At 46.3% G+C, this 22,308-nt stretch overlaps 1 protein-coding gene across 1 annotated transcript in view; it reads left to right on the forward strand.

The window, feature by feature from the left end:
• The first annotated feature begins 328 nt into the window (after positions 1 to 328).
• MED27 (mediator complex subunit 27) overlaps positions 329 to 22,308 on the forward strand; it is a 78,643-nt gene continuing 56,663 nt past the window's right edge. The window contains exons 1-2 of the mRNA XM_060684591.2: positions 329 to 664; positions 3,746 to 3,890. Of these exons, the coding sequence (XP_060540574.1) occupies positions 459 to 664; positions 3,746 to 3,890 (351 nt within the window). The 5' untranslated portion in view covers positions 329 to 458. The remainder of the gene's footprint in view (positions 665 to 3,745; positions 3,891 to 22,308) is intronic.

Consider the following 22,308-nt stretch of genomic DNA (forward strand, 5'->3'; position numbering starts at 1 on the left):
GAAAATTAACAGAGAATAATTAAAGACAATTAATGCAGCTTTCTCAGAAGGAGCATTATTGTCTGCTTGTTAAGTATTGTTAAGTATTTATTAAGAAGGAAACAATAGTTAAAGCCACTTGAAATCAGCCAAGCCAAAGTGATAAATCCCGCAATAAATCAATTTTTTTAAAAAAAAAATTAAATTCAGCAAGTCAAAGACGGAAGCGAGGAGCTGTCCCTTTCAGCACCTGAACCCCCCGCCCTCCGCGCACTACATTTCCCGGCAGGCCCCGCGGTTGTGAGTGAGAGAGAGAGAGAGAGAGTGTCCTTCGCTTTGCTCCCAGGATGCTTTGCGACGGCCGCTTTCCTTCCAAGCGGGAACTCGCGGCCCGCACTTCCGCCGGACGGACTACACTTCCCGGCGCTCCCGGCGGCCTGAGGGGAAAGGAGGGAGCCGTTTTTTTTTTGTTTCTCAAGATGGCGGACGGGGTGCTGAGCGCCGGCGTGAACCTGGAGGCCTTCGCGCAGGCCATAGCCGCCATCCAGGCGCTGCGCTCCAGCGTGACGCGGGTCTTCGACTGCCTCAAGGACGGCCAGCGGCACAAGGAGGCCGTGGAGGGCCGCGAGAAGGGCTTCCTCGCCAACTTCCAGGAGAGCCTCCATTCCGTCAGCCGGGATTTGGGGTGAGGGCGGGGCCGGGCCGGGCGGAGGCCACGCCCCTTCTTTCCTCTGGCGCCGCTAGCTCGCCTGGAGGGGCGTGGCCACGTAGGATAATCAGGGGAGGGAGGGCGTGGCTCGGGCTGCCTGGCCTGCTGCTTTAGTCCAGGATTGGGGACCACCTGGCCTATCATCATCCCCCTCCATCCATTGGCAAGGCATGGGATATAGCTGGGACTTCCATGCTGCACTGCCGGGCAGGGCATGATGGTCCTCCTTTGGGGGTGGGAGGAGAGCAGGCTGGTCTGCCCATGGTAGAGCCTCCCCATCCAGTCGCAGCACAGGTAGTCCTCAACTTACGACCTCAGTGGAAAATTTCCGTTTCCCCCCAACAAGATGAGCTCTGGCCTCGCTTTACGGCCTTTCTCGCCGCCGTTGTTAAGCGAATCACCGCGGTGGTTGAGCTAGTGACACGGTCGTGAAAGCGAATCTGGCTTCCCCATTGTCGGAAGGTTTGTTTTATTATGTTTTATTTGTTTTGTTTTATTTGATTTGTATACCGCCCTACTCCCGAAGGACTCAGGGCAGTGAACAGCCAAGCAATAAAATACATAAATACAAAAATTTAAAAAACCAGTTAAAATCAAATTAAATCATTTTGGCCCAGACAAATTAAAACACCCCAATAATTTAAGAACAGATTTAAAATTGATATATTAAAAGAGGGAGGAGATTAGGCCAAGCTTAGGGAGCTTCCTTAGAGATTAGGAAGGTTGCAAAAAAGGGGGTCGGCTGACACCCCCCCCCCCCGTGGGACACTGCACGCCGTCATAAATACGAACCGGTTGCCAAGCGTCTGAATTTTGATGGCGCGACCACGGGGGGGATGCTGCATTGGTCGTAAGTGTGAAAAACGGCCATACGTCGCTTTTTCCCCCCAGTGCCGTTGTAACTCCGAACGGTCCCTAAAGGAACGGTTGTAAGTCGAGGACTAGCTGTCTTGTGATTCCCGATGGCATTTGTATGTGTGGTGATTCAAAAAGATTCCAGAGACCAAGAAACTCCTTGTTTTTGAAAAGGAGGCAAACAGAACACACCAGAAGAAACACAGAAAAAATAACAATAAAATGAAACATTCCAGCCTTATGGTCAAGAAATAAAGAAAGCAAAAACAGAGAAAACGCAGCTAAAGTAGCCAATGCAAACACAGTAAATAAAATAGAAAAAAGGGCTTGGAGGTAGCATTGATGGATGGACGATGAATCATCAAGTCAGAATCAAGTCTTAGCAACCATACAGCTAGATCTTCTCAGGAGGATCTCTCCCCATCCTGGTCCATGGATGGATGGATGGATGGATAGATGGATGGATAGCAATAGCCCTTAGACTTATATACCACTTCACAGTGTTTTACAGCCCTCTCTAAGCGGTTTATAGAGTCAACCTATTGCCCCCAACAATCTGGGTCCTCATTTTACCCACCTCGGAAGGATGGAAGGCTGAGTCAATCTTGACCCTAGTGAGATTCGATCTGCCAAACTGCTGGCAGCCGGTGATCAGCAGAAGTAGCCTGCAGTACTGCACTCTAACCACTGCGCCACCGAGGCTCTTGATGATGAATCGTCAAGTTAGAATCAAGTCTTAGCAACCATGTAGCTAGATCTTCTCAGGAGGATCTCTTCTCCATCCTGGTCCATGGATGGATAGATGGAGGGAGGGAGGGTTGGTTGGTTGGATGGATGGATAGATGGATGGATGGACGGATAGATGGAATGGATGGTGAATCATCAAGTCAGAATCAAGTCTTAGCAACCATTCAGCTAGATCTTCTCAGGAGGCTCTCTTCCCCATCCTGGTCCATGGATGGATAGATGGAGGGAGGGAGGGTTGGTTGGTTGGTTGGTTCGATGGATGGACGGATGGATGGATAGATGGATGGATGATGAATCATCAAGTCAGAATCAAGTCTTAGCAACCATGCAGCTAGATCTTCTCAGGAGGATCTCTCCCCATCCTGGTCCATGGATGGATAGATGGAGGGAGGGAGGGTTGGTTGGTTGGATGGATGGATAGATGGAATGGATGGTGAATCATCAAGTCAGAATCAAGTCTTAGCAACCATGCAGCTAGATCTTCTCAGGAGGATCTCTCCCCATCCTAGTCCATGGATGGATAGATGGAGGGAGGGAGGGTTGGTTGGTTGGTTGGTTGGATGGATGGATAGATGGATGGATGATGAATCATCAAGTCAGAATCAAGTCTTAGCAACCATACAGCTAGATCTTCTCAGGAGGATCTCTCCCCATCCTGGTCCTTCAGGCCTGTCAGTGCTGCTCCATCACTGCTATATGTCTGTGGAGATTCTCAGGTCATCCATCAGGTCATGGTTGTCCCAAAGGTGCTTTTTCAAGAGGCAACCGGACTTTCTGGTTTTTCTTTGAGGCTCTTCTTCAGCTGAAGAAGCTTCTTGGATGAGAAGCGAAACATCTTCGAAGAAAACCCAGAAAGCCCAGTTGCCTCTTGAAAAAGCACCTTTGGGACATGACTGGTATCTACCTTGCTGTTGGTTGTCTTCCTTTCTTCTACTCTTTCCAGCATTATGGACTTGGCTAGCAATTATGGCTTGCCCAGGTAGAGATGGATGGATGGATGGATGGTTAGTGGTTGGTTGGAGGATGGAAGGTTAGATGGACAGATCGATCTATCTTCTACCCATCAATTAATTCATAGCAACCATGTAGCTAGAGATTTGTGGATGGATGGATGGATGACCAGCTTCCAATAAACAAAAGTCCATGGGGGAAGCTGGATTCGTTTAATGACCGCATGACTCATTGAACAACTGCAGACGTTTGTTAAATTGGATGCGACCCATTGAACAATTCTCTTGCTTAGCAAAGGAAATTCCGATCCCCGTTGCCGTTGTAACTCAAGGAATACCTGTAGTTTGGTCTTTCTGTTTGATTTCAGCCCCGCGTTTTTCACCTCGAGAGTATGAAAGCGCAGACCGATTCTTTATTGCCGAGTTACACCCCGGATGAATTTATGGTGTCTCTCTGTGTAAAAATACGCTTTCTAACGCTGTTTTTCTCGTGATTTCTTTTCAGTGAGTTGGAACGCTTGAGTAACCTGGTGGGCAAGCCGTCCGAAAATCACCCCCTCCATAACAGCGGCCTCTTGAGTCTCGATCCTGTCCAAGACAAAACACCCCTTTATAGTCAACTGCTCCAGGCCTACAAGTGGTCCAATAAGGTAAATCATCCATGACTTCATCCCTAAGGTGTTAATGTTAATTGTCACTGACATCCAGCAAACTGAAGGATATTTTGCCGTCGGCGTTACTACAGGGAAGAGAAAGGAAAGGGAAAAATGTCCTTTGCGAATGCCTGTCCTACTTTAATTTAATGACCCTTTTGGCTGTTTATATGCACAGGAAAGTTGGTCCTTGACTTACGAGTAATTCTCTCAGCGACCAATAGGGCTGAAAACATGGGGGGAGGGGTTTTCACCAGTCCTCGGAGTTCTGACCGCCCCAGCACCTCTGCGGTCATGTCGTCGTCATCTGGACACTTGGCAATGCGCCCTGTGATCATGTGATCACTGTGAGCGTTTCCTGCCGACTTCCCCAACGACTGTCATTGGGGAAGCCATAGGGAATGTCACAAGTTGCTGGGATAAGTTTGCCCCACATGCGTACCTTCCTCCAGACCCTCGGATATGCTGTGCAGGTCCCTCACGCCCCTCCTCTTATGCAACCCCACCTATGCTACACAACCTTATGCCCCCTCCCCCATCGCCTCTGCTGTACCCCTGGGCCCTCACCCCAACCTGCACAACTACACCCCCTCCCTGATCCATATCCTTGCACACCGTCCACGACCCCTCCCCACATCTCTCATGCCCCCCCTCACACCTTTCCTTTCTGCAGAGGTTTTGGTTGTGACGAGACGATTGGCTGGGTATGTGTAGAATGGGATTTATTTATTTATTGTTTATTTATTTATTGGTTCGATTTATATGCCGCCCTTCTCCGGAGACTCAGGGCGGCTTACAATGCGTTAAGCAATAGCCTTCATACTTTTGTATATACCTGCTTAGTAGGGCTTTCGGCCCCCCCAAGCGGTGTTCTTTTTTTATACAAAGTCAGCTTATTGCCCCCACAATCCGGGTCCTCATTTTACCTACCTCGGAAGGATGGAAGGCTGAGTCAACCTTGAGCCTGGTGAGATTTGATTAATTGCAGGCAGCTGGTGCTACTTAACAGCACTTTAGTCTGCTGCGCCACCAAGGCTCCTTGGAATTTGGAATTGCCAGCTGTGTGTGATTTTAACCCCTTCCTTTCTTGCTTCTCAAATCTGAAAGGGAGAAGGGTTGGGACAGCCAAACAGCCAAGCTGAGAGTTACTGTAGGTAAACAGGGAACAAGCCACACTCATGAGCACTGATGGTATTACCTAGATGGGTCGTGAAACGTCCCAGCAACCAAAAGCTCAGAGAACACCAAGGAACTCCACTGTCAGTCAACCAAACTAAACGGCAAGTCCCTTTGAAACCTAACCTTGGCCAGGAGACTTAAGCGTGGTTTACTTTATTTTAAATCCGCCCCGACTTTGGGGACCGGCTAAAAGGCTCTCCCACGGTTTCAGAGCTTGCTTGGCAGATCCTCCCCGTTCTCTGAATTCCCTGAGATTTAAACGTACCTTCCTTGGCTGGCTTTGGGGTTTTGGCTGGGTTCACAATGCAGCGACATGATGCAGCACTTTTGAGCGGCTCGCCAGGTTGCGTCGCTCGGCGGTAGCCTCAGCAGCTGTTTTAAATAAGAGCATCTGGAATAATTGAGCAGCTTCTTTGACTCACACACACACACACACACCTTCGTTTGGCTTTGCAGCCCGTGATCGCTGCCTGCGAAGAGCGCGTTGGGTAGAACGGAGAGCGGGGAAGTGCTTTCTGTATTTAATTTTTAATTTTCGAATCCTTTGCAGCCGGCTTCTTGTATTTTTGATGAGCTGAGGCAAGGCATTTTCGGCGCCTCCAGACTGGACCGACCTTCTGTTAACAATTTGTATTTTTAAACACACGGCTGAGATCAGATTTGGGGTGGTGGTGACTAAGAGGGGCCACAAGAAAAGGGGGTCATTCTCTCAAGATTCCTTCCTTCCTTCCTTCCTTCCTTCCTTCCTTCCTTCCTTCCTTCCTTCTTTCCTTCCTTCCTTCCTTCCTTCCTTCCTTCCTTCCTTCCTTCTTTCTTTCCTTCCTTCCTTCCTTCCTCCCTCCCTCCCTCCCTCCCTCCCTCCTGGTACCGCAGTGGTTAGAATGCAGTATTGCAGGCTAATTCTGCCCACTGCCAGGAGTTCGATCCTGACTGGCTCCAGGTTGACTCAGCCTTCCATCCTTCCGAGGTGGGTAAAACGAGGACCCAGATTGTTGGGAGCAAGAGGCTGACTCTGTAAACTGCTTAGAGAGAGCTGTAAAAGCACTGTAAAGCGGTATATAAGTCTTAAGTGCTGTTGCTATTTCAGCCTTCCTGTCATTCATAAGAGATCTGGGGCAGCTCACTGACCCTCTAAAAATTACTTTTGCCTAGTAATGTTTAATACATTAAACAGTCTAATTATCATCCATCCATCTATCTACCTACCTACCTACCCACCCATTCTATCTATATGTCTGTCTGTCTGTCTGTCTGTCTGTCTGTCTGTCTGTCTGTCTGTCTATCTATCTATCTATCTATCTATCTATCCATCCATCCATCCATCCATCCATCCATCCATCCATCCTATCTCTCTTCCTCTCTCCCTCCCTCTCTCTCTGTCTCTCTCTTAGCCAATGTCTCGCTTAACAACAGAAATTTTGGGCTCCATTGCAGTCGTACGTCAAGGACTACCTGAAACGCTGCCTTCTGTACCCCATCATTTTTTTTTAAAGTCTAAGCCAGCTAAAGTTTCTTTTTTTTTTCCCCCTTCCCCCAGAATTTTAAGATGTAAAGGGATGGCGGATTCGTTTTGAATTCAAAAGAGGCCGTTTCTAAATGCCAGCCTGAGAAAAGTGAGGCTCTCTCCAACTTATAATTTAAGCCATAAATTAGCATTGTGGGTAACGCGTGGATTTTAAACCTGCCAATGCGCCTTAAATTTATATTTTCCCTGAAGCAACATATCCTGTTATTTGGGTTTCTCTGAAAGGCTTGGTAGACTCATAATAACAGACTTGGAGACTCTAAAGGTTGAAAAAAAATGATTATTATTTTGTTAGAAAATTCTGTTTATGAGGGGTCCTTCGTGCTTGGTTGTTTTCTTGTAGACATTTCATGACCCAGCTAGGTAACATCATCAGTGGTAGAAGGGAGTGGGTTTGTGGAGGAGGAGGAGGAGGAGGAGGAGGAGGGGGGGATGATTGTGAGATTCTTAGTGCTCTCTGAGCTTGCTTGTTTTCTTACAAATGTTTCATGACCCAACTAGGTAACATCATCAGTGTTAGAAGAGAGTGGGTTTGTGGTGGTGGTGGTGGTGGTGGAGGTGGTGGAGGAGGAGGAGGAGGAAGAGGAGGAGATTGTGAGATCCTTAGTGGTCTCCGAGCTTGCTTGTTTTCTTATAGACGTTTCATGACCCAACTAGGCAACATCATCAGTGCTAGTAAAGAGTGCAGTTTGCTGTCAGTTTATATTCTGGGGTCTGGGTGGGTTGGGGCACTTAAAGGTTCTTCAGCTGAGCTGTTTACTGACGGCTCTTTGGCAGTTTTCTTGATTTACTTGATTGTTGATCGGATGTTAACCTTGGAGTTAATCTACTCTGGTTGCTGGTAGAGAAGTGCTGGAGTCTTTTTTTTTTTTCCTCCTTCTCTTTTGGGCTGGTTGATTGTCTCTTTTGCATAATCTGTAAACGACCTTCATGTCTATGTGTCCGTCGATGGCTGATTTGTCAGAGTGCCAGGCTTCTGGCATTTTTGGGACTCGGCCTGGCCTAGGATGGTCACATTTTCCCAATTGAAACTCTGGTTAAATCTGTCTCTGCGTTGTCAATCTATATGTAATTCTGTGTATTCCCACGCACACCCCCTGAAAGGAGAAGGCAGCTTGGGTCTCCGGAGACGTCTCCATTGTCAAGCAATCCATGGTTAGCAAATCCGCCCGAATTGACTTCCTTGTTATTAAAACCCATTATTTCCCACCTGGCCGTCAAGAATTCCTGGATGGGTTCACAGCTTGGGTTGATTTAAGTCGGGTGTTGTCGTCCTAAGGACGTTTGGGGATGGGTAGAGGCAGTCCTTGACTTACGACCAGAGATGGGATTCACGTAACCGTAGCAACCGGTTCGCCCAGTACCAGAAACGTGAGCGGACGTGCCTCGTCCGTGCATGCATGCAACATCACACAAAACACAGCAATTTGCTCTTCACGTCATTAAGTGAATCTGACTTCCCCCATTGACTTTGCTTGTCGGAAGCTGGCTGGGACAGTCGCAAGGCGATCACGTGACCTCGGGATGCTACAACTGTAACAAATCGGTCACCAAGCGCCCGAATTTTGATCCTAGGGATGCTGTGATGGTTGTAAGTGTGAGGACACTTTTTTTCAACGCCGTTGTCACTTTGAACGGGCTCTCAACGGATGGTTGTAACAGCAGTTCGTTTAGTGACTGCTCAAAGTGACAACGGCACTGAAAAATGTGACTTAAGACCGGTCCTCACACTTACGACCGTCACAGCATCCTCACGGTTACATGATCAAAATTCAGACACTTGGCGACCAATTCATATTTACAACGTCCCGGGGTTACATGATCCCCTTTTTTTTTTTTGCGATCTTCGGACAAGCCAAGTCCGCGGGAGAAAGCCAGATTTACTTAACAACCGTGTTCCAAACTTGACATATGCAGGGATTCGCTTAACAACTCTGGCAAGAGAGGTCATTAAACGGGGCAAAGCTCACTCAGCAACAGAAATTTGCGGCTCAATGGTGGCGGTGAATCCAGGACTACCCGGATTGGCTTTGTGGGAATTTTTTTTTTCCCCCCGCTGGAAAAGTTCTCTTAACCCTAGGTGCGGTTTTAAAACGAGACGAGTGCGGGACGGAAGGAAGAGAAACTTGGTGGGATGAAGACCCCGTTTTAGGATCCGTCGGTAAAGCAGGACAATCTCTGAGGGTGTGTCTTCTTCTTCTTTTTAATCTCTTTTCCTGTCTTTCCGCGCTCATAGCCACGGGCTGTGCCAGCGAAGACGTTCCCGTAGATTTTGTCAAAGGCCGTAACAATTCCGTCAGCTCACAGATCAGGCGAAAGTCCGCTAATAGGATGTGAATAGGTAGGAGCGAGCTTTGCAGGGACACACAGACACACATACACACACCTCTCTCTCTCTCTCCTCGGGAGCCTTGCGGTATCCGCCGTTTTTTTCCCCCCCGAAATGGATCCATCACCCCGCTGACTTCAAATTGGTTGTGACTGGCAGACGGAACGAGTAGTCCTGCTTCTCGGCTGCTAAATGAACAAGAGAACGGGTTTCATAATTCCCAGTCAGCGGAATTTTTTTTTCCTCCTCATTCCTGGGTGACTTTGCACAAAAGAAAGGAAGCGGCTTTGTGTTGGCTTTAGGGAGGCGGCTCGGTGGCAAATGGGTTACCTGGCATATCTGGAGACGCCAACAATCAGGTTATCCCTTAAGTCCTTGAGAGATCTCCTTCGTTTCAGCACAAAGAGGTCCTCTTGTCTAATGAAAAGAAGTCCTTAGGGTGATTTGATTATAGCAGCGTTTCAAAATGTGCCTAAGGCTGGACTAGAACTCTCTGTCTCCCTTTAATTGGCCCAAAGTCACCCAGCTGGCATAAATACGAACCCCGTTCTGATCTACGGATCTAAATAGGGACCAGTTTTAGGTTTTATTGAACATTTTTCCAACTTTAAAAACCACAAGAGAAGAAATCAAAAAGGAGAAAAAAATAATAATAAAAGAAATGCAAACAAATAGGAAAAAAACCAAACAACACAACAGTGTGATACGATTTTACAGCTTTCCGTATCAGGATGTATTTTCTACTTTTGTATAGTTCACTATTCAATATTTGCCTTCTCATAGATTTTAACGATTCTAGTAATGGTATAATAATTATATTATAATAATAGAATACTGATTATAACCGTTCTGATTATACATATATACGTTTATCTTTATATTATAGTCAATAGTTTTAGAACTTTTATTTCTTGTTTTGGCTTCTATTCTCTAGCCACTTGTACAGTCTACTCCAAGTTTTATAATAATCCGAAAAGTTTGCTCTGCGTGATTTTCATAGAATCATAGAACAGAGTTGGAAGGGTCCTTGGAGGTCTTCTAGTCCAAACCCCTGCTTAGGCAGGCAACCCTACACCACTTCAGACAAATGGTTATCCAACATCTTCTTAAAAACCTCCAGTGTTGGAGCATTCACAGCTTCCGGTGGCAAGTTGTTCCACTGGTTAATTGTTCTCACTGTCAGGAAGTTTCTCCTTAGTTCTAAGTTGCTTCTCTCCTTGATGAGTTTCCACCCATTTTGGTAGAGGCGAAATCCTCTTTCTTTGAATGTTCACGCACGTCGGCATATGGCGGCTTGAAACCACAACATAAACAGTGAGAGGCAGCAGCGTTTCAATGGCAGCATGTTTATATGCAAATATTTACGTTCCGTGTTAATTAATTGTGTTTATTTGAGACTTTTGAGTAAGCAGTAGCCATCACTACCTGAGCTAATTGTTCCCGTTTAATTGTTCCCATTCTTGCAGCAGGCGTGATTCCACAAAGCATGTGAGATTTTTTGGGGGCGTGATTTCTTTAGGGAGAAGCTCCTGGTCAGGCTGACCTTGGATTATGGGAATTGTAGTCCCAACACTAGAGGCTGTCTTTGTGAATGTCATAAGGTCAAAAATCAAATACGTGGATGGATATATTACAGCAGTGTTTCTCAATCTTATCTTTAACTTCCTTTACAGATAACAATCTTATTTTTAACTTAACTTTCAGATGATCAACTCCCAGAATTCCCCAGCCAGCAGGGTTGACGGGAGAATTCTGGGAATTGAAGTCCGCCTCCCCCCCCCCTTTAAAGGACCCAAGGCTGAGAAACACCCAAATGAGAGATTCTCAAGCGATCTGCAAGAACTTTTAGTCCTCTCTAACTCAATTTTCTCTTCCATTGATCCGTTTGCCAAATATTATTCACAGGCGGCTGCCTCCTCCTGCTTTGTGTCGCTCGCGTTTTATATCGGGCAATCCAACCTTTTCCGTAAAAGAAAACGTTTTGACAATTGACAAGGTTGTGAATCCTCGCAGGGCTCCCTTTCCCCGGAAGGTCATTCTCACAACAGGATTCCCAGACGGAGAGAACCCATCACGTTTGAAAATCCGTCTTCCTTTCTTTGGGGGATCAGGATTGTGGCTTTTATTCACCCCCGGCCACAAACGTTTCCTTAATTGAAGCGTGACGCTGGCTCCAAACAGGTAGAATTTTTATGAAAGGGAGAAAGAAACCGTGGATAGTTAAAAACTCATGCAACCATCCAATGGCATTCACCCCGTGCGTCAAGGTACTTAGGCACAAAGGTTGGAGTTTAAACGACAATCACAGCCAACACAAAAACTCTCTCCTTCCCCTCTGGGCCAGTTTGGACATTAATGGCGCCCTACTGTTTCTCGCCCGAAATTGGGTTTACGGGAGGCCATTGTCCTCAGCCGCAACCGGCTAGGCGAGCGGACTTGCTTTCGCGAATAATCATCTCTGCCCGAGCCTGAACAAAAGCCCGCTGGGGTTGCCACTTCGGCCTCGTCCGCACGCACAAAAGAACGTCGGACACCTCGTTTTGACTTCTGCCCAGCTTACTTTGGCTTAATTTGAGCTGCTTTCTCCAGGGTGCCCTCCAGATTTCGGTAATTCAGCACGTTGGTTTTTTTTTTTTTCCACTGAGGGCGGAGGGCAGTGACTTGCTGGGTGTTGGTCTTTTGAATCGTCGCGCTTTCATTGCGCGGATAATCACACCGGTCCAGCGTGGAGGAACGCAACTCCCCCCCCCCCACACAAAAAAGAGTCACACATTAGCAAGCGCCCAACTTTGCAGAAAGATGTCCGAATGGGCCAGGATGCTGCCCAGCTGTGGCAGAGAAAAAGAGTTTTTCAAACTCGGCGACTCTTTAAGAGACGCGTGGATGAAACGGCGTTTGAACGACGGGCGGATTTCATCTCCGACAGACCGGTCCGTTTTGAAAAATTGCGACGATTTGGGATTGATCATTTTTATTTTTGGGAGAGAGAAAAACATCTGCATTTGAAGGAAAAACGCATTCTGGGCTCGAGTTTGCTAAACCGCGTCTGTTCGCTTTTCCAGGTCTTTCATTTTTTTTTTTCCCTGCCAGCGCAAGCATTGAATTGCCATGTGTTCGACTATTTCAACGATCCCTTTCAAAGAGGAGCTTGAATTTCCCTGAGCAGGCTGCCCATGCTTTTCTTTACAAGCCAATCCCTTCTTTCCAAAAATGCATATTCATGGCTTAAAGTTTCGGCTTTGAGGAGTCTTTACCCCCCAAAAAAGAGAGAGAGATTCTAAAATTAGCATGCCGTCTTCTTTCTCGGTTGCACCAAGCTTCAATTTGGCACTCAGGTATTCTTAAAAAGTTTTGAGAAATGGGGGAATTAGCCCATTGAACGGAAAACACCCATTTGGCAAAGTTTTGCAAACTTCAGGTCCTTTTGGGGACCTTTTGGGTTTTATATTAGCAGATCAGGGGGATAACACTTCAATGTTTACGACCGCAATGGAGCCCAGAATTTATGTTGCGGAGCGAAACTGTTGTTAGGTGGGTTTGTCCCCGTTTTACGACTTTTGCCACGGTTGTTAAGTGAGTCACTGCGGTTGTTCGGTTGGCAACACCGTCAAATGTTACTGACAGATTAAGTGTATCTGGCTTCCCCATTGACTTTGCTTGTGAGGAGGTCGCCAACGGGGATCGCCTGGCCTCCGCGACGCTGCGACCGTCATAAAGATGAGTCCGTTGCCAAGCGTCCCAATTCTGACCACGCGATCAACTCATCTTGCCACAACTCAACTCAATGACCGTTCAAAGTTACAACGGCGCTGGGAAAAAAGTGACTTATGACCGTTTTTCACACTTAATGACTGTGGCAGCATCCCCATGATGCTGTGATTTACATTCGGATGCTTGACAGGGGACTCACATTTACGACGTTCGCACTTTCCCCGGGGGGGGGCTCACGTGATCCTCCTTTTGCGACCTTTCCAACGAGCGAAGTCCATGGGGAAGCAGGACTCACTTAACAACTGGCGGCAATTCATTTAAACAGCGGTGGCAAGAAAAGTCGTAAAACGGGGCAAGACTGACGTAGCGCATTTCCCACGTAGCAACGTAAATTTTTGGGCTCCATTGTGGTCATAAGTTGAGGACTGCCTGCGTATAGGAAGGTTTATCCGAGGCTTAAAGAGAAAAGATTGTTCTTTTAAAAGTGAGAAAAAAAAATCTTAAAGCTGTCCTTATTGATTCTTTAATGCCCCGGCTTGCAATCTCAGCAAAAATGAGATCAAAGATGACAGAGTTAGGCTTGATCCTTCCTGATCACCTGTTTGCTTTCTGCTTCGAGGCTTTTGTAGCTAAAATGGCAGGTATACAGGCAGCCCTCGACTTAACGACCACGATGGAGCCCCAAGTTTCTGTTGCTAACCATCACAAATTGAGACCATAATTGCCAGATTGCAACTTGAGGTTTACCTGTATATAAGACTCCTTCCTTCTCCTGTTTTCCTTACGACAACAACAACCTCTTGAGGTGGGTTGGGCTGAGAGAGAGACTGATCAAGGGGACTCAGCTGCCTTTCATGCCTGAGCCAGAACTGGAACTCCCAATCTCCTGGTGATGGGCCCAAAGTCACCCAGCTGGCTTTCATGCCTAAAGTGGGACTAGAACTCCCAGTCTCCTGGTGATGGGCCCAAAGTCACCCAGCTTTCATGACTAAGGTAGGACTAGAACTCACCGTCTCCTGGTTTCTAGGTGGGTGCCTTCACCACTAGACCACACCGGCTCTGTGTTTTGGGTTTTAATTTGCCCCCCACCCCCAATTAAACAGTTTTTAATTGCTGGAGCCAGGACAAAAACGAAATTGAATTCCATCTCCTTTATGTTCAAATGTAATTAGAATTAAGTGCGGTATTATTCCACACTGCGCATGCATTTAATTAATACTCTTTGCCTTCTGCCAACTTACACGTTGCAGCTGGGCAACCGTTTTTTTGGTAGGGTCTGGAGGCCAGACACAAGGGTCTTTGGGGTAGGAGTGGTGAGGAAGATAGCAATTTTGCGGTTTTGAGTGACACACCTCCGCTTTAGAACAACTGCTGACTCCCTTGAACTTCTGGCTGCAGCTGGAATGAACGAATGAACAAAAAGGCCATCCTAAAAGAGGCATTTTTGGCTTCGGGATGGCGATGGTCACAAGGGAAGACAGCAGGCGGCCTTCTAAGAAAGGGTTGCACGGCGATTTTTGCAGAGTTTAACAGAATAACGGAATCGGAAGGGACCTTGGAGGTCTTCTATTCCAACCCCCTGCTCAAGGCAGGAGACCTTCTTACAGCCTCCCAGATAAATGGTTGTCCGTTCTATTCTTGAAAGCCTCTAGCGATGAAGCACCCATAACTCTAGGAGGCAAGCTATTCCATGGATTAATTGTTGTCACTATCAAGAAATTTCTCCTTAGCTTTACGTTGGACCTCCCTTTGATAAGTTTCCATCCATTGCTTCTTCTCCTGCTCTCAGATTCTTTGGAGAATAGCTTGACCCCCTCTTCTTTGTGGCAACCCTTGAGATATTGGAATACACAGCTATCCTGTCACCCCCTAGTCCTTCTTTTCATTAAACAAGACATACTCAATTCCTGCAACCGTTCTTCCTATGTTTTAGCCTGCAGTCCCTTGTAATTAAGGGTCAACAACACAACTCATATTAACTCTTGTTTGTTGTCAGTGGCCGTGACCTGCTTCTCAATCAACACAATCGCGTTGGGGAAGGCTTTTTGAGTGCCACATCGGCATGAATGCTTCTCCTTTCCCTCTGATTTTTTTCCCCTCTTCTTAAAAACTTCCAGTGTTGGAGCATTTACAACTTCTGGAGGCAAGTTGTTCCACTGATGAATTGTTCTCACGGTCAGGAAATTCCTCCTTAGTTCTAAGTTGCTTCTCTCCTTGATTAGTTTCCACCCATTGCTTCTTGTCCTGCCCTCAGGGGCTTTGGAGAATAAATCTGGAAAGCTCAACAAATCTCCACCGGTCACTTCCTTCCCCGTCGTCGTCAATCCTGTGTGAGATGCCACCATCACTAATCTTCCTCTTGTCTCCTTGATGTGTCGACTTTAGCTTTTCCGCGGTGACACGAAAGGCTGCCTTTGGAGAATGAGCTTTTTAAGGGCGTGGATAATCCCATCAAGAAGTAAACACCGGCAGCGTGTTAATGCCGTCAGACGGGGTCCTTCTGTCTAGAATTCGGAAGGATCTCAATAATAACAGCATATCGTTGGGCAGCCTCATGATTTGGGTGTCAGGTTTCGATGTCATCTCAAATAAATTGCACTCCCAAACAATTAATCTTTGCTAAAATATTCCATTTATTTGAGTACAACAGATCTGGCCCTGACTTCGTCGTAGCCGATACTAACCCTCTGACCCCCAAACCCTTCCCTTTCCGTTTCCCAATTCTCATCTTCTCATTGGCCATCTTCCAAGTCAGTCTCCCCAGCTTCTGACCTCAGCCCACAGGAATGTCCCCCCCTCCCATCCCATCTCCTAGGGGATATTATCTACAGAGAAAATAAGTAGGTGAAAAGTCAAGCCTCGTCTCCTCCTTTTTATGGCAGCATCAGAATGCTGACATCGGGTTTTGAAGGGCATTGTTTTGGATTTACAGAAATAACAGGGTTGGAAGAGACTGACCGGCATCTAAGGAGAAATTTCCTGATTCTCAGGACAGGGAAGACTTGCCTCCAGAAGTTGTCAATGCTCCAAACTTGAAGGTTTTTAAGAAGAGATTGGACAGCCATTTGACTGAAAATGGTATAAGGCCGTGATGGTGAATCTATGGCATGTGTGGGCACCCAAGCCGTCGCCCCAGCTCAGCTCCGCTGCACATGGCATGGCGTCTGTGGGGGGCACACGTGCAGGGGACCCACTCACGTGTGGGGGGCGGGACGCGCGCGCTTTGGGCACTCGGTCCGGAAAAGGTTAGCCATCACTGGTGTAGGGTTTCCTGCCGGAGCAGAGGGCTGGACTAGAAGACCTCCAAGGTCCCTTCCAACTCTGTCTATTCTATTCTATTCTATTCTATTCTATTCTATTCTATTCTATTCTATTCTATTCTATTCTATTCTACTCTACCCTACCCTACCCTACCCTACCCTACCCTACCCTACCCTACCCTACCCTATTCCTATTATTTCTAATTCTTTTCTGCTCTGCTCTACTCTACTCTATTCTACTCTCTATTCTAGTCTATTCTAGTCTATTCTAGTCTAGTCTAGTCTACATTGCCTTCTTTCATTAGAACATAGAATCCTAGGGTAGAAAGGGACTTCGGAGGTCTTCTAGTCCAACCCCCTGCTTAGGCAGGAAACTCTACCCCACTTCAGACAAATGGTTATCCAACATCTTCTTAAAAATTTCCAGTCTTGGAGCATTCACAACTTCTGGTGGCAAGTTGTTCCACTGATCAATTGTCCTGACTGTCAGGAAATTTCTCCTTAGTTCTAAGTTGCTTCTTTCCTTGGTTAGTTTCCATCCATTGCTTTTTGTCCTTCCCTCGGGTGCTTTGGAGAACAGCTTGGCTCCCTCTTCTTTGGGGCAGCCCCTGAGATATTGGAACATACTTCTATTACGTCTCCCCTGGTCCTTCTTTTCATCAAGCTAGACCTACCCAGTGTTGGATCTCTGTTTTACAAACCTCTACCCATGACTTCTTGTCTTGCCCTCAAGTGTCCAACTCGGTTTTTCTGCATTCAATGGAAGACACCCCCCCCCCCTTCCATCATTCTTAGTATTCACATTTAGAAGATGATTTCAATAAAAGCCAGGGCTTTTTTAAAAAAGAAAAAAAGATATCTGGAAAAAGAGTTCTGTACGCTCCATATTGTTAGCTTCGTTCGGTTTTTTACATTCTTTCCAATTCTCCGTTCCCCTCCCAAGTTGGATCTCAACTCCGCTCGCGAACCTGGAAAATCGAACAACAGATGGTGCTGTTAGGAATTAAAAGAATTCAAAGCGGGGCTCCGTCAGCTGCCAAGATGAAACACCCTTTTTCTTTCTGAAGGAAAGGAGCTCATTATCAAGAGTATTTAAGCCGAGGAGATATTTAATCTTCCTTAATCATTTGCATTCTTGAGAAGAAGGAGACCAGTGGCAGCTGTCACGCCCGGCCAAGGCCCGTGCAACAGCTCCAGCTTCTAATGACTTTGACGAATCTATTTTAATTCCGCTCATGCTGGGCGCAATCAAAACTGAAGCCCCCAAAAGTAAGAGGAATGTTTTTACAAGCCTCTTTATTTCTAATTAATTTGATGGCTTTCCGATCTCGCTTTCTATTTCCCTCTTCCCTGCGTCCTGCGTTCGGGAAGGGAAAGAGAGAGAGAGAGAGAGAGAGAGAATTTTTTTTTTAAGAATTGGAGGCGAAATTCAAGAAGAAATATATTCTCTTTACGAATATGGTAGTGGGGCATTTCTGTCCCACAGTTTCATACTCTGTGTTATCCTGGAGCTTTTCCTTTTCCTGAAATGATCAACAGGATACAAATGATTTCCTTCCTTCCTTCCTTCCTTCCTTCCTTCCTTCCTTCCTTCCTTCTTTCCTTCCTTCCTTCCTTCCTTCCTTCCTTCCTTCCTTCCTTCTCTTTCTCTTTCACTTCTCGTCTGTCTATCTGTCTCTGTCTCTACCTACCTATCTATCTACTCTCTTTATCATGTGACTCATCTCTCTCTGTCATCCCTCTCTCTCAGTCATCTTTGTCATTCTCTCTTTCGCTTCCTGTCTGTCTGTCTGTCTCTCTCTCTCTACTCTCTTTATCATCTGACTCCTCTCTCTCTCATCCCTCTCTCACTCATCTTTGTCATTCTGTCTCTCTCTTTCACTTCTCGTCTGCCTGCATCTCTCTCTCCTCTCTCCTATTATCTATCTATCTATCTATCTATCTATCTATCTATCTATCTATCATCTATCTGATTTATTTGCCTCCCATCTCATTTCGAAGCCACTCTAGTCGGTCTTAACACTATCTTGCTGTTGTTCAGCTGAGGATGGTAGAGTTTCGTCGAAGCCATGTCAAACCTGCCATAGGATGTACAGAGACGTTTCAGTGCCTTCCGATGGCAGCAGAAAAGGAAGGGGAGCAGGGAGGGGTGGAGAGACCCATTAAGCACATTCCTGTTCTAAATCATATTTCTGTTGCCTACATCTAGATATCCTTAAATGCAATGCTGAGAGGGCTCTAATCCCTGCTAAGCGTTTTACGTCCTACCATATTTCAACGCATTCGTCAGAAGCCAGCTGCCTGTCAAGCTGTAGGATGTATTGGGCACTCCATGGAGCGAAGAAGGAAGGGGAATTGGGTTACCGGTAATCCTCGACTTAATGACCACAACCGAGCCCAAAATTTCCGGTGCTAAGCGAGACACTTCCACGAATCCCTGCAGTTAACACCATTGTTAAGTGAATCCGCCTTCTCCATCGACTGGGGCTTGTGAGAAGGTCACAGAACGTGATTGCTTGCCCTCGGGATCCTGCAACCGTCGTCAGTAGAATCGGTTGCCCATGGTGGCCACAGATCCCCTTTTGCGATCTTCTCACAAGCCAACTCAACGGCGAAGCCGGATTCACTAAAACCACTTGTGTTACTAACTACACAAGCGCAGCGATCTCAACAGCTGTGACAAGAGAGGTCATACAGTGGGACACTTCCGAAAAGTCTCACTTAGCCACCGGAATTTGGGGATCAACGGTGTGTATGTGTCGTAAATTTGAGTACCGCGTTTAAAACTCCACGACCGAGTCTTTTGCTGCACAATGCTTGATTTGACGTTGTGTTGAGGAACAACATAGATACCCCACCTTGTCAAAATGGGTGAAAAGAAGGCGGTCCTGGTAAGACGGTGGATTGCTGTAGATCTACTTTGGCTGGGTCGATCCTCCTGAGAACTAATTGGGAATTCTCCCGTGAATTCCAAGGACGTCAAAAGAGAGTACAGTTCCATGCACGGAATAATTTTTTTTTTTTAAAAAAGGCGATAATCGGCATATGTTTAACATTTATTCAACATTTGTCACTGATTGGAAACCTTCCTTCCAGCTGTGATTAAACAGTCTCCCTCTTCTGCATTTCCAAGCAGGCCTTAGAAATTTAGATAAATAGATTTATTGCTGAGAGTTAGGAAGGCATATATACAATATATATATATATATATCACGTGAAGTGTTAATACCACTTTATAATGCCTTGTTAAGGCCACACTTGGATATTGCATTCCGTTTTGGTTGCCACGATGTAAAAAAAGATGTGGAGACTCTAGAAAGAGTGCAGAGAAGAGCAACAAAGAGGATTAGGAGACTGGAGGCTAAAACGTAGGAAGAACGGTTGCAGGAACTGGGTATGTCTAGTCTTATGAAAAGAAGGACTAGGGGGAGACATGATAACAGTGTTCCGATATCTCAGGGGCTGCCCCAAAGAAGAGGGAGTCAAGCTGTTCTCCAAAGCCCCTGAGGGCAGGACAAGAAGCAATGGGTGGAAACTAATCAAGGAGAGAAGCAACTTAGAACGAAGGAGAAATTTCCTGACAGTGAGAACAATTAACCAGTGGAACAACTTCCCACCAGAAGTTGTGAATGCTCCAACACTGGAAATTTTAAAGAAGATGTTGGATAACCATTTGTCTGAAGTGGTGTAGGGTTTCCTGCCTAAGCAGGGGGTTGGACTAGAAGACCTCTGAAGTCCCTTCCAACTCTGTTATTCTACTCTACTCTACTCTACTCTACTCTACTCTACTCTACTCTACTCTACTCTACTCTATATATATATGAAGGTATTCTCATTCGGATAGCACCCCACCAGCCTGCCCTCTGGGTAACCCCTAAGCTTTTTACATTAATTTCTTTGTCTTTCGTATGAAACCTGAAATACACGCCTATGAAATAATAATGTGGGCTGGGAAGATTGGGGGGTGCTGTTAACTCGGATTTTACCTTTATTTATATCTTTTGGATCGTTGCGGCTTCAACCATTCTAACCGACAGACTCTGGCTGGGAGTAAAATAGCACATTGTTAAAAAAAAAAGAAAAAAAGAAAAATCCAAGTGAAACTTAACAACGGTTAATACCTTGTCTGTGTCAGGCTCCCCTCTGATCTTTCAGCGATAAAGTCTGACCCGAAATGGGCAGCTTTTTAAACGATTCTTGGAAATGCTCAGATAAAAATAAGAATATCGGCAACTTGTCTCGATCAAAGTCAACGTTGTCTGAAGCAGTCTTTTTTTGCCGACGCCTCTGGCCTCCCGTGGTTCATCCTGGGCAGTTCTGCATAGGAAGTCCTTGACGTATGACGATTTGCTTAGTGACCAACGTTATAAGGGACTCCTCCGGGGCTACTTAGAATTCGAATTCGAAGTTCTATCATCATCTTCTTCCTTCTCCTTATTCTTCCTTTTCTCCTCCTCCTTATTCTTCCTTTTCTCCTCTTCCTCTTCCTCCTCCTCCTAATCCCATCTTCTTTTTTTCTCTATCATCATCATCTTCCTCCTCCTCTTTTTCTTCTCCTCTCCTCTCCTTTTCCTCCTCCTTCTCCTCCTCTTCTTCTTCCTTTTCTCTTCATCCTCCTCTTCCTCTCCTCCTCCTCCTCCTTTTTTTCTCCTCCTGCTATCTTCTTCTTTTCCTTCTCTATCATCTTCCTCCTCCTCCTCTTTTTCTTCCTTTTCTTCTCCTCTTCATCCTTTTTCTCCCTCCTCCTCCCTTTTTCCTTCCTTCCTCCTCCTCCTCCTCCTCCTCTTCCTCCCCCCCACCCTTCCTCCCTTCTGGTCCTGATATTTCCTGAATGCTGCCTGACTTTCTTGAGCCAATAAATAGCACACCCTTATGATCCCGGCTCCCCCACCCTCCCAGCCCCCAAACTGGCCTTAAGGGTGAATCCACTTTGCTTATTCCCCCCCCTCCCAAACTTTTATTTTAAGACTGACCGGATCGGGGTGCCTGCGGGGCATAAAATGAGATTTAAATTGCCCTTTCCAGCTAAGATCTTCTCTTCCCTTTTCCCATTAAAGGCTCCGATAATATATACAATTTCATTTCCATTCAGGTTGGCTTGTATCTGTTAGCGGTACATTGCTGCCGTCCGCGAGATCTGTACTCTTTTATTATTAATAAAATAGCAGAGCGAGCCGAGAAAGCATCTCGCAGTTTAGGACAGATGATTAGGAGCTTGAGTTGCCTTGTGGGAAAGCCTCGGATTGAAATGGAAGAGGATATAAAAATTCTAACGGCACCTGCTACGTTTGGACGGGGGCCTTTTCTGGGGAAAAAAAAAATACCTGTAATTTGAAGCAGAAAGGTATTTTAAAAAGCGTGCGTCTTTCTCCTCCCCGTTGCCCATTATTAAAATTATGGCGTCACCTTCGCATGGTTGATTTAAATATGTTTTCTGTAGATAGGCTGGCACAGCGAGCGAATTCCAAATGTACTTATCGTTGGCTCGTTGAATAAAGCACAATAAACTGGATTCATTCCACGTTCAAAACCCTAGATATCAGAACACATTTTCCTCCTCCTCCTCCTTTCTTCTTTCTTTGTCTTGTTGATTCTTCTCCTCCTCCTCCTCCTCCTCCTCCTCCTTCTTCTTCTTCTTCCTCCTTCTCCTCCTCTTCCTCCTCTTCCTCATCCTCCTCCCCCCCCTCTTCTGGCACTGATGATGTTACCTAGTTGGGTCATGAAATATCTGCAAGAAAACTACCAAGCTCAGGGACACCAAGGAGCCCACAGGCCTTTTTCTCCTTCTCCTCCTCCTCTCCCATCTAGCCCTGATGATGTTACCTAGTTGGGTCGTGAAACGTCTGCAAGAAAACCACCAAGCTCAGAGAGCACCAAGGACCCCACAGCCCTTTTCTTCTTCCTCCTCCTCCTCCTCCTCCTCCTCCTCCTCCTCCTCCTCCTCCTCCTCCTCCTCCACTACAAACTCCATTCCCTTCTAGCACTGATGATGTTACCTAGTTGGGTTGTGAAACGTCTGCAAGAAAACCACCAAGCTCAGAGAGCACCAAGGACCCCACAGCCCTTTTCTTCCACCTCCTCTTCCTCCTCCTCCCCCTCCCGCAAATGCTTGCAACTCCAAGAGTGCAGTGTACCTTGAAAGAACAACCGAGAACCATTCCGATTACTTCCTACCCCGCCAGCATTCTCCCCCCCTCCTTCAAACTAAGCAAATCCTATCGTTTTTGCTCTCTGGTGCCACCTTTTCTCCCTCCCCCCTTCCGCTAAATATTTATTCTACTGAATAAATTCTACAGAAGGGGCAAAGAAGAAATTATCGCCACTCCTAAAGAAACATGACAAGACGGGTTGGAAAAGAACATCTACCCGAGGCCGCATTTCCACCTGTTAATCGTTGACAGTTTATCGCAG

This window comes from Pantherophis guttatus, chromosome 16, assembly GCF_059756535.1.
Source record: "Pantherophis guttatus breed Tessera chromosome 16, ASM5975653v1, whole genome shotgun sequence".
Classification (NCBI taxonomy): domain Eukaryota; kingdom Metazoa; phylum Chordata; class Lepidosauria; order Squamata; family Colubridae; genus Pantherophis; species Pantherophis guttatus.